Here is a 14,153-nt window from a genome sequence, read left to right on the forward strand (position 1 = left end):
GTGCTACCCATGCTGCAGAAACTACAACTGAAAGACATTTCTATTTGCTCTGTAGTCTTCACCAAATTAAGGTCTTTAAACGCAGATTTAACCACTTTAAAGACTGTTCAAAATGAAAACATGTGTGTACATGCACAATTTCACATGTCGAAACATATGGTTGAGTTTGGAATATGATGTTTTTAGACTGGAGGCAATAGTTTAGTGGCTTTACTGTTCGGGCCTATAAACTGATCCATCTTCATGTCTGCTGTTAATTTAGTGGTTTAGTGCATCCCCACATGAAGTCCACAGAACACTGGAGGTACCTGACAACGTCCCAGTGAGACCCCACCGCATAAATGAAAACCTACAACATTTTCACGTTATTATAGTTTCATAACATTCATATTTTGAATGGGGTTGTCTGTGGATAGATGAAGAGCTGTGCTTAACATCAGAAATTCTCTCAGATGTTTTTACTTGAGGCGCCATCATATCAAATGAGGGTCACACAAGAGTCATCCTACATGTAACTAGTCTAACCTGAACTTGTGGGCTAGTTGGAGAAGTGCCTCCAAGACTTTCTAGTACTTTTCCAAAGAGAGAAGTCAGCACTTTAACGGAGGGACGTCTCACTGAATCCAGGAAGTGACGGTGAGGACTTCATGGGGTCGAAACAAGCCGAGGGAGGTCGTCCCGACTCTACAAAAGAAGTTGGGTGGAAAGGAGCTTCATCATGCTAACCAGAGACAGATAGGAAAACATGGGAAGTTAAAGCATTAGATCTTCAAAATAAGAGCTTAAAATTGGGTGGTGTTAAAAAAAAAAAAAAATAAAACGTATTATATGACAACAGCTAAATTCCTCTAGTTATACGGTTTTCCTCATAATTTTAAAGATATGTATATAGATCTTGCAAGATACATGCACAAAACTGACATAATGAAAGTCTTGGTGCTGTCAATGCAGGACCCAGCACTGGGTATCATGTTGTTTATTGTGCTTACAATGTGTATTTAATTTCTAGTGTAGCACCTGGTACCTGGAGGAATAGTAGCAGCCAAGTACTCGACCTTTCTCAGGCCCTGAAGTCCCAGGGTTTTGTGCATATTGCTAGGACACAGACATGGGAATCCTGGACCTGAACACGTCACTAATATGACTTTGTATCTAGCATACGATGTATGTCTGTATCCAATTTCTTGCTACTTGCTAAAGACTCAAAAAGATCATACAGCAAACATTCTGGAGAAAAGCATCAATTTTTTTTTTTACTTACGTTGTCGTTGAAAAAAATCATTTATTATTTACATTTTAAAATGTAAAATAAATGTAAAATAAAATAAAATAAATAACGTTTTATTTTGAAAATGCCACTCGGAACACTTGCGTTACATTATGTCTGTTTTCACTTGTGTCTGGCTGTGGGAAGGTGGTCCTGATCGAAAAACACCGTCCAGAAAAGCAGCCTACGGGAAAACTTTGTATGTTTTTGAATAGTCCGGTCATCCCCCAAACAAACCATGAAACGTCGGAATTGACACGAAATGTTGCTAACAAAGGAAGTGATGGATTTGACTTGTTTGTCATCGGGAATAAAGTTGGGAAAGTACGAGTTGAAAATGGAGAGCCCAGCTGAGTGAGAGTGGGGTGAGGAGGCTGGATTTGGCAAAGTTGGGAGTCCTGCCCTGGTGCTAGCAGGCTAGTTAGCATGCCTTAACACTTCGCTGTCTCGGATAAGTAATGAGGTGAGATTGTAAGTCACTTTCACACCTGTAATGTCGGGGATATTTGTGAACGTTTTTACAGACTATCCTGATGTTACTCGGTGATGCTGAAAGGTAACGGTCTAATGTGTTCTGACTGAAGAAAAAACATGAGCAGGGCCTGGCCATTAAAAAAAAAACCCTCAACTAACCTGTAATGCAGTTGTACAATAAACTTCTAATATACATGTTCTTTTTTCCAGCCTGTAAAGTATTTTGAAATACATTTTCAAGTGTGTTTCCAGTTATTTTTTGTCGTTAGAAGTGAAAATTAAAGTAAGTTGATAAACGTTTGTGTACTAAGAACATGCAGACTCCCAACATTTGGTACTCGGATAAAAGTGACCATCTGTGATTGTTCGGCTATTTCTTAAAATGGCAAAGCTTATCCCTGTTTTCTTGGCCATCTCAAAACATGTCTGGATAGATTCTGTAATCACAGTTTGGGTGAAATATTTACAATTAATGGCCTCATATCGCCGCTTCTATACAAACGTGGTGTGTCACTTTAGTGCTAAAATGATCGATCTGTTGGGCTCAGCTGATTTTCTGCCTATAAGTGATCGGCCAAAATGCTAAAGCAGCTCCTGTCATGTAAGCATTCAGAACATACTCAGACATAGCGTCCATATGCTTGGTGAGAGTAATCATAATCGCTCATATTTCATGTTGTGTTCTTAATTTCAGAGCTTCCCTCTGCTGCGCTCCAGCCTGCGATTCTCCAGCGGAGCTGCTTTATCTGCGGCAAGACCGCTGCTGACATTGCAGCTTCCCCCGATGGACAGAAGCAGAGTTGAGCTTGTTTTCTTAGGTTTTGCCTGAACCTCTCTGCTTTTCTCTAAAACAAAAATACAGTTAAACCTATTTGAGAGAACCACTCTCACTCCCAAGTCCCAATCAATTATTTTGGAGAGCATCCATACTCGGTTTTCTCTCTTCGATGGGGCCCTGGTAGGTTCTTCAAGGGGCTTGAGGTACCCCCCTGCCTGCCCCCTGTGCAGGCTGTCTGTGTGTGCGAGACCCATCGGCACAGGCCCATAAAAAAAGCTTGCAACAAAAAGACAACCAGCAGTACAGCACTTGCTGATGTAGCCAAGACACACAGCTTGCTTGCCCAAAATATATTCATGAACTTGTGGGCTTTTTAAACTGGACTTCAGTGGATGTATCGGGTATATTCATGAACTGTGACTGCTGATGCCAGCTCATTGGGGCTTGAGTGGGTGTAATCAGCTTTATTCATGAACCCTCTGTCTGAGTCTGGGTACAGCCTGGATGTTGGATGCCCTGAGTGTGTTGAATCAGCTGTTGCGGTGATGAGGCAGGGCTCCTGGTGGCCTGTGTGGCTGACTGGGCAGTGGCCCACAGTGATGTGATGGGGTGCAAGAACAGTAAGGTCCTCCCTGAGCCTCCAGGGGATGTTCAGTTGGACCTGGTCAAAAAGGTCAGTAGCACAATGTTGTTATGTTTTTATTTATTTCCAACAGCAGCAGAAAAACATTGTCATTTTATGATTAATGAATAATTATTGATGATAATAATAAGCGCAGCAGCAAATCATCGTGTTTGAGAAGCTGCAACTAGTATGATTGGCATTTCATTTATTAAATCGGACTGCAACTAGCAACTAATTCCATTTCATTAATTATTTAGTCAATGAAATGTCAAAAAAGTTTCCCAGAGTCCAGAGTGTTGTCTTCAGATGACTTCTTTTGTCCAACCAACAGTCCAGAACTGTAAGACTCTTCTTTTACTTGCCTAAATGAGAAAAGCAGCAAATCCTGACATTTAAGAAGCTGCAAACAGCAAATGTTTGCCTTTTTGATTGAAAAATGACTAAAATTAATTGATTGATTATCACAATGGTTGGGAACCAATTTTCATTTTGATCAACTAATTGATTTATTTACCATGCATTTAGTTTAATTAAATGTAATATTATTACATATTAACTAATATTAATTGTTCCCAATCTGCTGACACTGTATATGTTAGCAGATTGGGAACGAGAAATTTTAGCATGAAACTGCCAGATAGTTTAAAAAGAGCGTCACCTTAAAGACAAGTGGATTTTTCAACATTCACATGTTCCAATCAGTATGTATCTTGTAATAATCAGTATTAAAACACAATAATAAAAATTTAAAATTAAAAAGAAATAACATCGACCGATATAATCTCTGATTTTGAAAACTCCCAGATATTGATATTAGTGTCTGCCTCGAAAGTCCAGTATTGGCTAAGAATCTAGACATCAGTGTTTTTCCAAATGACAGTTTTTCCAACAAATAAACTTTTGTTGTTCACTTTGTTTCTTAACAAAGATGCCTTTAATATATTGGCTCAATAATGAGAAATTGAAAGTACAGCAGCATCTAAACGTTTTGGTACATTGCGTTGCAGTATGCAATTTCAAAGGCAAAGTATGCTCACTACATATTAGCCTTTGATATACAGAAATGTGAAATTATGAGAAGCTGGTGATTTTTATTGGTTTTTGGTATGGACTGAAAAATAAAATATTTTGTGTTTCCCTAATTGGTAATTTGCATCTGTGATGAACTATGTTCCTGTATTTTTCAGGTTGATCCCCCTCCTCAGACAGATATCTGTAAGAACTTCATACGAGGGGATGGCACTAGGAGCAAGATGGATGGGGCCGGTGGAGGGGGAGGTGACAAGACTGACTCCACCTCCCCATATCAGGCCCAGGCCCAAGCTGCCACTCCTACTGCTTCTGCTCAGCCTCCTAAGGACCCATCTGAACTGTCGGACCCTCAGCGGAAGAAGGTGGCAAAATATCGAGCCAAGTTTGACCCCCGTGTCACAGCCAAGTACGACATCAAAGCTCTGATAGGTCGTGGGAGTTTTAGCCGGGTCGTTCGTGTGGAACATAAGAGCACGCGGCAACCGTACGCCATCAAGATGATCGAGACCCGTTACCGGGAGGGGAGGGAGGTATGCGAGTCAGAACTGTGCGTTCTGAGACGCGTCCGTCATACCAATATAATCCAGCTGATGGAGGTCTTTGAGACGGCAGAGCGTGTCTATATGGTGATGGAGCTGGCCACTGGTGGAGAGCTCTTTGACCGGATCATTGCCCGTGGCTCGTTCACAGAGCGGGACGCCACGCGGGTGCTGCAGATGGTGCTGGATGGCGTCAAGTATCTTCATACTTTGGGGATCACTCACCGAGACTTGAAGCCGGAGAACCTGCTCTATTACCACCCCGGAGCCGATTCCAAGATCATCATTACTGACTTTGGTTTGGCCAGCAGCAGGAAGAAGGGGGACGAGTGTCTGATGAAGACCACCTGTGGCACACCAGAGTACATCGCACCTGAGATCCTAGTGAGGAAGCCCTATACCAACGCTGTAGACATGTGGGCGCTGGGGGTGATCTCGTACATCCTGCTGAGCGGAACCATGCCCTTTGAGGACGACAACCGCATGAGGCTGTACCGGCAGATCCTCAAGGGCAAGTACAGCTTCTCTGGAGAGGTGAGGAGTTCAAGCTGTTACACACACACACACACACACACATATTTTTGTAGACTTTTCACCTCTCAGTTCATGTTGGTTTCTGTCTCATATGCCCTTCACTTTCCTTTTATCTTTCAATACTCACTCTCATTTATTTGTCCTCTCCAAGTTGATATGCCAACCCCTGTTTGTGTATACAATAATTTGTGTTCTATCTGTGTATCTAGTTAGAAGAAAGCTGAGTAGTCTGTTTCTTAGTGTTTTATAGTGTGGGATGTTTATGTTGCCAGCGAGCTTTACAAAAGAGCCCCTCGGTTAATGTTTGCCCCACATACAGCCACTCCAGTGCAAATAATAGCTGATTGGTTTTGTAATATTTAATGAGGAGCAGCTCAGTCATCCAAGTTTTCTGGAGATCCGTTCAGATTTTCAACTTGAGTTTGTGAGTTCAGATCTGACACATTTTATAATAGAGGAGCATTCTAGCTTTTTGAGAGTGTCCAGCAAGTTGTTCTTGGAATTATTTAATCTTTTCAGCCGTCAACCATGTTGCATTTTTACGGTGAGACAGTGGTTAATGAGTAAATACTGTGGTCAGAGCAGTGTGTATTCTTTGTCAACATGAAAACTAGGGCTCAAAAATTAATATTCCCTTTACACTGACTAAGAATTATTCATTTTTCATAACATTTGCAGTCTATAATACTAATAATGCTGCTTATCATCACTTATTTATTCTTGAGCTCTTTGTGACACCAAAGAGCATAAATATACACATCGGAAGCATTAAAGTGCTGAATAAACTTGTGTCTCTGAAGTTTAATTTCCCCCTGTGGGTCCTGATGACACAAGATGACAATTTCCTTAAACTATTTAGTCAACAAGTTATCTGTCAATCTGTTTAACTTCACGTTTCCTTCTCTTGGTCTCGATGTGAGAAGACAGTGTGAACAGAAACTGGACCACAGCTAAAATGCAGCATATATCATTTTTTGCCCTCAGTCTGGACCAAGTGCACCACACTGAAAATACCCAAAATTCTGCTAACATTTCACCAATATTAATTGTGCATTCTTGAAGTGCTCACTACTGTTATGCTTTGCAATTTTCCAAATATTTCCAATCCTGCATTGTTTACATCACCGTCTGCTGACCTGCTGTCTTCTTCTTCCTTATCTTTACTGGTGCATTGCTGTGTAATTCCTGGCACGTTTCCCCCCCAATCTGTCTATCATTGGAATAGCTTGTGCTTGTGCTTCCAGGTATTAACAAATCAGGGACCAACTCATTAAAACTATTGGTCTCTGGAACTGAAATTAATGTACGACAGCGGCCTGAGGCTGAATGTTTCAGTCAAAGGTAATATACCACTGTTGACTTAAAAAGCTTGTGAAAATCTGTAGAGCTTGAACAGTTAGTTTATTAATCCCTTACTCATTCAAATGCTTAATCATTATTATAATCATGTCAAATCTAAGGGATTCTACCTGTTTTGTTTCATCGGACACTGAATGTCTTTAGATTGTAGCGTGGACAAAAACAACTTGAAGGTATCACTGTCAACTCTGAGAAATTGGGATGAGTACTTTTCACTAATTTCTCACCACCATGGTGGTCTCGACGACTGAAGGTGCTGCGGTAGGATTCCAGTGTGGCATGCAGGGGGTGTGACTTGTTGTTGAGGATGTTGAGCAGTTTCCTCAGCATCCTTTGCCAGAGACTGCAGTTCCACCCCCAGGACAGAGCCAGCTCTCCTGATGAGCTTATCGAGCCTGTTGGCATCAGCTGTCTTCACCCTGCTGCCCCAGCACACCACAGCGTAGAAGATGACACTGGAGACCACTGAGTGGTAAAACATCTGCAGCATTGTCTTGCAGACATTAAAAGACCTGAGTCTCCTCAGGAGGAAAAGGCGACTCTGTCCTTTCTTGTAGAGAGCATTGGTGTTGACTGTCCAGTCCAGTTTATTGTCTGTGTGGACTCCTAGATACTTGTAGCAGTCCACAATGTCCACCTCAGTACCCCTGATGTTGATAGGGTTGTGGGGGGTACTCATCTCCCTGAAGTCCACCCGCAGCTCTTTAGTTTTTCCTGTGTTGAGCTGCAGGTGGTTCTGTCCACACCACTCCACGAAGCTGTCCACTGCACCTCTGTATTCAGCTTCCTGGTCACCGGTGATGCAGCCCACATCAGACAGAGTTGAGGACTGTAACTATTCATTTCATAAGAGCCTACTTTTATCTCCTTCCAAAGATGTAAAACAAGAACTTTTATTGTGTCACTGTACAAAACACAAAGGACCGTGACCTTAAATTTCAGACAGTCTGAGTACCAGTGAGAGGTGTAATTGAATGCATTTCCCTTGGGGACATGTGTCTTTAAAGCTGTGATAAATAATGTTCACATTTACAGCTGGGACCCAAGAACTGATCACATTTTGGACATTGTTGTAGATGGAGGATGAATGTATGTCTGAGGTTTCTATATATGTGTCACATATTTTAAGCCAACTCTGGTGATTTACCTGCTCTGAAGAGGGGGGTGTGTAGTCTACTGGGAGACTGAAAACATAGCTGGTCGCTGGATGTTATGTACAAACTGTGTGTGCACATGTGTGTATGCTGCATTGATATTCTCAGTTCCTGTCCGAGTAGGGGTTATGGTTGGAATCACTACCTGTCATACATGGTAAACAGAGTCCATGTCTCTGGGAAAGAGAATCAGCAGCAGTTGTGAAGAAAATTTTCTTTAAAAGGCCTTAAATTCTGTTCAGGCAATATGCTTACAATCACATCAAATTCACCATCCTACACCCACTGTTTAGTGTGACATTATCAAAAGACCAAGAAGACTCATTATTGCATCATGTAATAAACAAAACACCTAACATGGTCAAATGCACAAGCTTTTTTGTCAGTTTAAATCTCAAAAGTATGAATCTCACAACAAACTAGACATTCTCAGCTTTATATCACTCTGCTGCCATCTTGTGTCCAGTGGACAAAATTCTACTGATGACGAAGTCCCCCTCCACTCAAGAAGTGTTTTGTTTATTATTCTTTTCTTGGATGTTTGATTTATCCATCCATTTTCCCCCACTAGTCCAGGGTTGGGCAGCAGGCTAAGCACGGTCCCTGTCCCCAGCAGTGTTTTGAGATCCTCCAGGGTTGTCCTGAGGCATTCCCATGAGATATGTGATTACATCTGTCTTGGGATCTTCTCCCAGCTGGATATGAATCAAAAAACTTCCAAAAACCTCCAAAGAGAGGTGCCCAGGAGACTACCTCAGTTCACTCCCAACATGGAGGTTCATGCAAATTACTATTCAAAGAGTATTTTTTTTTTTTTGCAACTTACCTGGAGGCAGGGCTTGACACTAACTGTTTTCCCCAAGAAGAAGATTCAAAGATTGAAAATTTACTGCTAACCTTTTCCACTGTTCACATGCACAGTTGATTTTTTTGCCTCTCTCTGTCACTCAACCTCACACACACACACACACACACACACACACACACACACACACACACACACACACACAAGGCACTACCCCATTCAGGAGCTATTGGAATGCTATTTTTGTAACAAATATTAACTCACAGCCCATTGTACCAATTTTTCAGTGTGGTTTTCTGTGTCATTACAGAAGACTCTATTATGATTGCCGCATTGTGGCTTGTTAAATATAGAACAATTAACAGGGATTATTAGGAGTTTGTTAATTTCACTCAAACAATGTGCCTGTAAATAATTTTTTCACTTCGCACATATCTATGAATGGAACAGCCAAACTGTTGAGCCCTGGAAGATGGTCTTTTTAAATTATTTAGGAAACATTCTATGCTAAAACAGCTGTTATTTTAATTTTTAATCCTCATTTTGTATAATTAGATTAGACATTAGACATATTAGCTCAGGTGGAACTGAGAACGATTGGTCGATAATTTTTTCTCAGGAATTATCGACCAATTAGTGATGATACTAGCTACACCTGGCTCTGTACCCACACCTCAGTTGGGGAAACATTGGGTTATATTATATAGAGTTCTGCCATTAAAATTGATAATTAAGTTTGATAATTACAGCACTGTCTCTCATGTGTCTTCCCGCTCCAGCCATGGCCCAGTGTGTCCAACCTGGCCAAAGACTTTGTTGAGCGGATTCTAACGGTGGACCCCAGTGAGCGACTCACAGCTGGCCAGGCCCTCAAGCACCCCTGGATTGTCAGCATGGCCGCCTCCTCCTCTATGAAGAACCTACAGCGCTGTATATCTCAGAACCTTCTGAAGCGGGCCTCGTCACGCTGCCACAGCACCAAGTCGGCCCAGTCCACTCGTTCCAGCCGCTCCACCAAATCCAACAAAGCCCGGCGGGTGCGAGAGAAGGAGCTGCGCGAGTTGAACCGTCGATATCAGCAGCAGTACAATGGCTGAAACAAGGACCATGACAGTCAACGTCTGTAGCGGACCTTATACGTCCGGGGAAAACAGCACTACAAGGACTGAACATTTACAAAGACTACCACCATTTGAAGTTGCTGCCAGTTTTCCGTGCCGAAATGGCTTCAAGTCAAAAATCATTGCTTTAAAAAAAGAGGACACTGGCTTGATTAAATCCATGGCTACCAGCAACTGTAGAATTAAGGTTTAGTGCTGCCAGTTGACATTATAGAAGAAGTCAAAAATGATTGTGAAGACTGAATTTCTATGGCAGAGTGTCACCTGATGAGCACAGAAAAGGACACACCAGTAAAGTTTTGAAATCCAATGATTACATCATCTCTCCAGCCATTCCTTCACTTTTTCTCTGGCAGGATGGTGCTTTTCACTCCTTTGCTTTTGTTCTTTCAATCCTTGTGTCTACATATTTATTTATTATTGTTGACATGATTATTAGTCTCCATTCAGATGGTCACTGGATAATGACCTTCCATAAGGATCTGTTGAACAGAGTTCTGGGGAGGGGAAAACAAATGTCCCCTCACTCATTCCTGATTGAAAATTGCTGTGAATTTATTATTGTACTAATTGTACAGACCTTGTCTTAAGATGTGGCTGATGGAAGTACACAACATCCACACCCTTGGGTCAGAATGAAGGCATACTTTTTATTAGTCACTTCTTAGCTTATCTAATCTTGCCATCATTGCTCTGTTAGTATCATTGTTTTAAAGCTGTCAAAAGATTGTGAAGCTGTTTTGTGTCAGTGTTAAACGCACAGTAAGTCATTTCTGCAGCTAGGGGTCTCTGAATCAAAACAGAAAACAAAAGACGTGGCTTGATGACATAATGAAGTAGTGTGGCGTCTTAGGAGTTGTTGTCTTCATACCATTGCCAATGAAAATCCATCTTGCATGACTCAGGCAGAGATGTTCACTGACGAGGTTTTATTCACATTATGTTTTGTCATGTTTGGCGGATTCCTTCCTCATTCTCTGACTCTCCTTGAAGTTCTAACAACAGGCAACCACATGAAACACACCGTTGGCTAGAGCGTTATAAGAGATTTCTCTGGGTTTGAACATTGTTGGAAATGTTTGGGCTGATGTAAGTACACCGCTCAACAAAATATACACAATATACAAAGGTCCAGTCATTTTAATATGGAAGGCCTTGCATATTTTATCTTTAAATCTCAAATATAATATGGACAGTAGGCCACTCGCAGTGATTTTTCTTTTCATAGATCAATAGCTTGACTCCTGACATACATATGATCCTTTTGTGTTGTAGAGCAGCAGTGTAAGAATTTATTCTCGTTAAAGGGGTCTGTTGTCTTTGTGAGGGTTGTTTTACAGTTTTATTGTTGCTTTCGGTGAGAATGGCACATGTTGTATGCATTGTGACAGCAAAGATTATCCTTGTAGGAAGCTGTTTCTGGTTGCACCAAGTCTTTCACCAAGTTTCATAAAAATAACATATCTTTGTTTACAAAATATGCTGAAAACGATGATTGTTTCACTTAGATTAAATGAAAACAAATAAATAAATACAACAATGTAATACCTACATTTACAAAGGATTGGCTGTTAAGTTTATGATACTGTTAGCTTCTAAATTGGTAATATTTGGAAGTTATGCTAAAAATTAGCTAAATGCTGGTAAAATGTGTAAGTGACTGGTAGACCTACTCATAAAGCAAACAAACAAAAAACAATGGTATTTATTGAGTGGCTGGTAAATTTTCATTAGCCAATTGGCTGGTTGACAAAAATGTTATTTTTGCACCTCTGTTACAGCTTTTAATGCTGCTGGAACTTCCTGGTTCCCTCCATATTGCAAAAGTCTTTACAGGCTTAGGCAAATGTTATGTTTTTATGACGGACCCTGGTTTAGGAAGTGGCTAGTTTGAAACAAGCTAGCGATTCCGTATAACTTAGCAACAACTTCACACTTATTATCACACTTAATACTTATTAATGGATTTACAAACAGCAGGTGCAACCCAAACCAAGCCCTGCTATTTCTCCTAGTTAGCCTCTGTTCCACTGTCATCTGTAACTCAGTGGGCTTTCTCTTAAGAATTTGGTTTTCATTTGTCTTGTTAGCATTCAGTAACAACATCTTGCACCAGTATCAGCCATTGGCATGTGGTAGTAGTGGTAAGTAATAGTGGCTTTTTTGTGTTTAAATGACAGATATCCATTTAGTGCAGGATATCCATAAAAAAAAACCAGGAAGAAGATTTTGCTTGTGAAACAGAGGCCAACTATGAATGGGGGAACATCAGCATTTTCTCAGCCAGGTTAGGAGGAGCCTGAAGGTGTCTGCTGCACTCATGGCCAAAATGAAGGAAATCACTGAAAACAAAAAGGGGCATGTCGAGGTGAATCAAATGACCATTAGCATATGTGATTTGTAGAACAGTCTAAATTACCGGCATGGACTCCCACATGAAACTGTGCACTCTCATGCATATTTTTTCTTACATTTATAAAGGTTACCTTTTATCTGTAAGTGCACTTAAAAAATAAATTCCAAAGGCTTTCGTAGAGATAAGCTCTAGTCTATCAATGCTACAATACTGATAGTAAAAGAACAATAGATTGAGGCTCTCATATCTTTTACAGTATTAATCATTCATAGCTCATACATACATATCATGTTTTGGTAATCCACATCCTTATATAATAAGGTTTTGTGACCAGTGCATTACCTATAGAGCTGTTGATATAATGTTAGTTGTCTGAAATGAGACCAGACTAGGAATTGTGCTGTAGTTGAAATAGTAAAATTCTGTGTTACAGCAAAGTGAAATTTCTGAATTTAAGTCATGAAAAGTGAAATGAATAATTAATGCAACTGCTTGTTTGGACATAACATCCATGTAATTGAGTGCGAATGATTTATCCCCAACCTTGTCAAAATACTGTGATGTTTGAATATTGATTGCTTACCAAAGGTTGCACATTTTAATTATTGACAAGAACACATGGGGATTATCTGACTTAGTTTTTTATTTTTTTTGGCTTGTTTCATTTATCTGGAAAAGCACTTCATATATCAATCTGTTGTATTGAATTTTGTTTGCTTTTTACAGTTGCATCCTTCCTTTTTATCAGACCTGTTCATTGTGTTTTGATGTATTTTGTGCCTTCAGAACACTCCCAGAGTAAATCAGTTGCTACAGTGTGATCTTCTTTATATGATGTATATAAGCATTTTGCTGTGATCCAACCCAGACTTTTTGAAGTGTGTTGCTGTTGTGAATTTATCACATACTGGAAACCTAACCGAGCCATGTCAGCTGACCTCAGTTTTTCCCTTTCTTTTTGTCTTTTGTTTGTTGCTTGTTCCAGGATGCTCTGTCATCTTTTTGAGGCTACTCTTTTCCATTTTCCTTGATGTCAGATTTAAAATCTTTGTCCCACTGCTGTGATCTGTCCTGACATCTAACCTCTTGATGGTACCAAACCATTTAAAAAAAAGACCTTAAGTGAGGCTAACATTGGAAGTGGTATTGGTACTCTCAAATCTTAACTCTGTCTACATTTTGAAATACTCCACCCACAATGTGTCTTTAAACTATCATACGCACACACTCCCAAGCCTTGAAAAGGTATATTTTAGAAGTTCTTCACATAGAAAACAGTGAAGTATCACTTAAGTATCAACATAATACAGTACTTCTGGTATTTCATTGATTGCTCCTAGAGCGTAGCATCTGTGTGAAGTAAACCTTTGTCTCAATCATTTGGACCCAAAGCAATTACTGTGTTTGAATTAGTAACATTGTTGAGTGCCTATTGTAAACCACATTCAATGAATAACCAAATCAGTCCATTAGCAGTTTTCCAGAATGTCAGCATATTTGTAAAAATGTTTCCCGTCATGTTTTTATATATCTGTGTGATTTTATATAAATGCCTAAATGAAGTAGCCAACTCAACACTGTTACCTGAAAACAGTGGTTGATCTTTTGTTGTCGTGTCTAAATGATAACACTATGATTCTTCTACTATTAACTTTTTTTTTTTTTTTTTTAAACAGTGAGTTGTATGTGCCAATAAAACAATCGAAACCAAGACTACATTTGTATTTTTACACTATTCTTGGAGAGAGGAGGGAGTTTATTGATAAGTTAACGAGTCAGTGCACAGAAGGACTACATTTTAGTTGTTTCAACACATCAAAAAAATTGAGAAAAATAAACCAATTTGTAAATATGTGATATGCTAGTGACAGCTAAAATGATCTATCTCTCGCTTCTCCAGATCAGGTGGAGTTAGCTAGTTTGCTTAGTAGTATTTTTCAATGTCTGCTGCTGGCTTGGCAATAAAGAAATAAAAATTTAGTCTATTTGGCTATTTAAACTGTATTGAAATTGCATTCATATGTTTTAATAATTGATTAAGGCTCACTGGGATAACTGATTATCAAAATTCAAAATACTATTAAAGAAAGTGTAACTTATTCTTTAAGA

The 14,153-nt window shown here is 39.9% G+C and overlaps 1 protein-coding gene across 1 annotated transcript; it reads left to right on the forward strand.

Annotated features, from left to right (window-relative positions):
- The first annotated feature begins 1,384 nt into the window (after positions 1 to 1,384).
- On the forward strand, positions 1,385 to 12,689 carry pskh1 (protein serine kinase H1). Its single transcript, XM_046394509.1, has 4 exons — positions 1,385 to 1,730; positions 2,436 to 3,192; positions 4,332 to 5,249; positions 9,347 to 12,689. The coding sequence occupies exons 2-4, from the start codon at positions 3,124 to 3,126 to the stop codon at positions 9,662 to 9,664; spliced, it is 1,305 nt and encodes a 434-aa protein (XP_046250465.1). The 5' UTR covers positions 1,385 to 1,730; positions 2,436 to 3,123; the 3' UTR covers positions 9,665 to 12,689.
- The last annotated feature ends 1,464 nt before the right edge of the window (positions 12,690 to 14,153 follow it).

The sequence above is a fragment of the Scatophagus argus genome, chromosome 7 (genome assembly GCF_020382885.2).
Source record: "Scatophagus argus isolate fScaArg1 chromosome 7, fScaArg1.pri, whole genome shotgun sequence".
In the NCBI taxonomy this organism is placed as follows: Eukaryota; Metazoa; Chordata; class Actinopteri; family Scatophagidae; genus Scatophagus; species Scatophagus argus.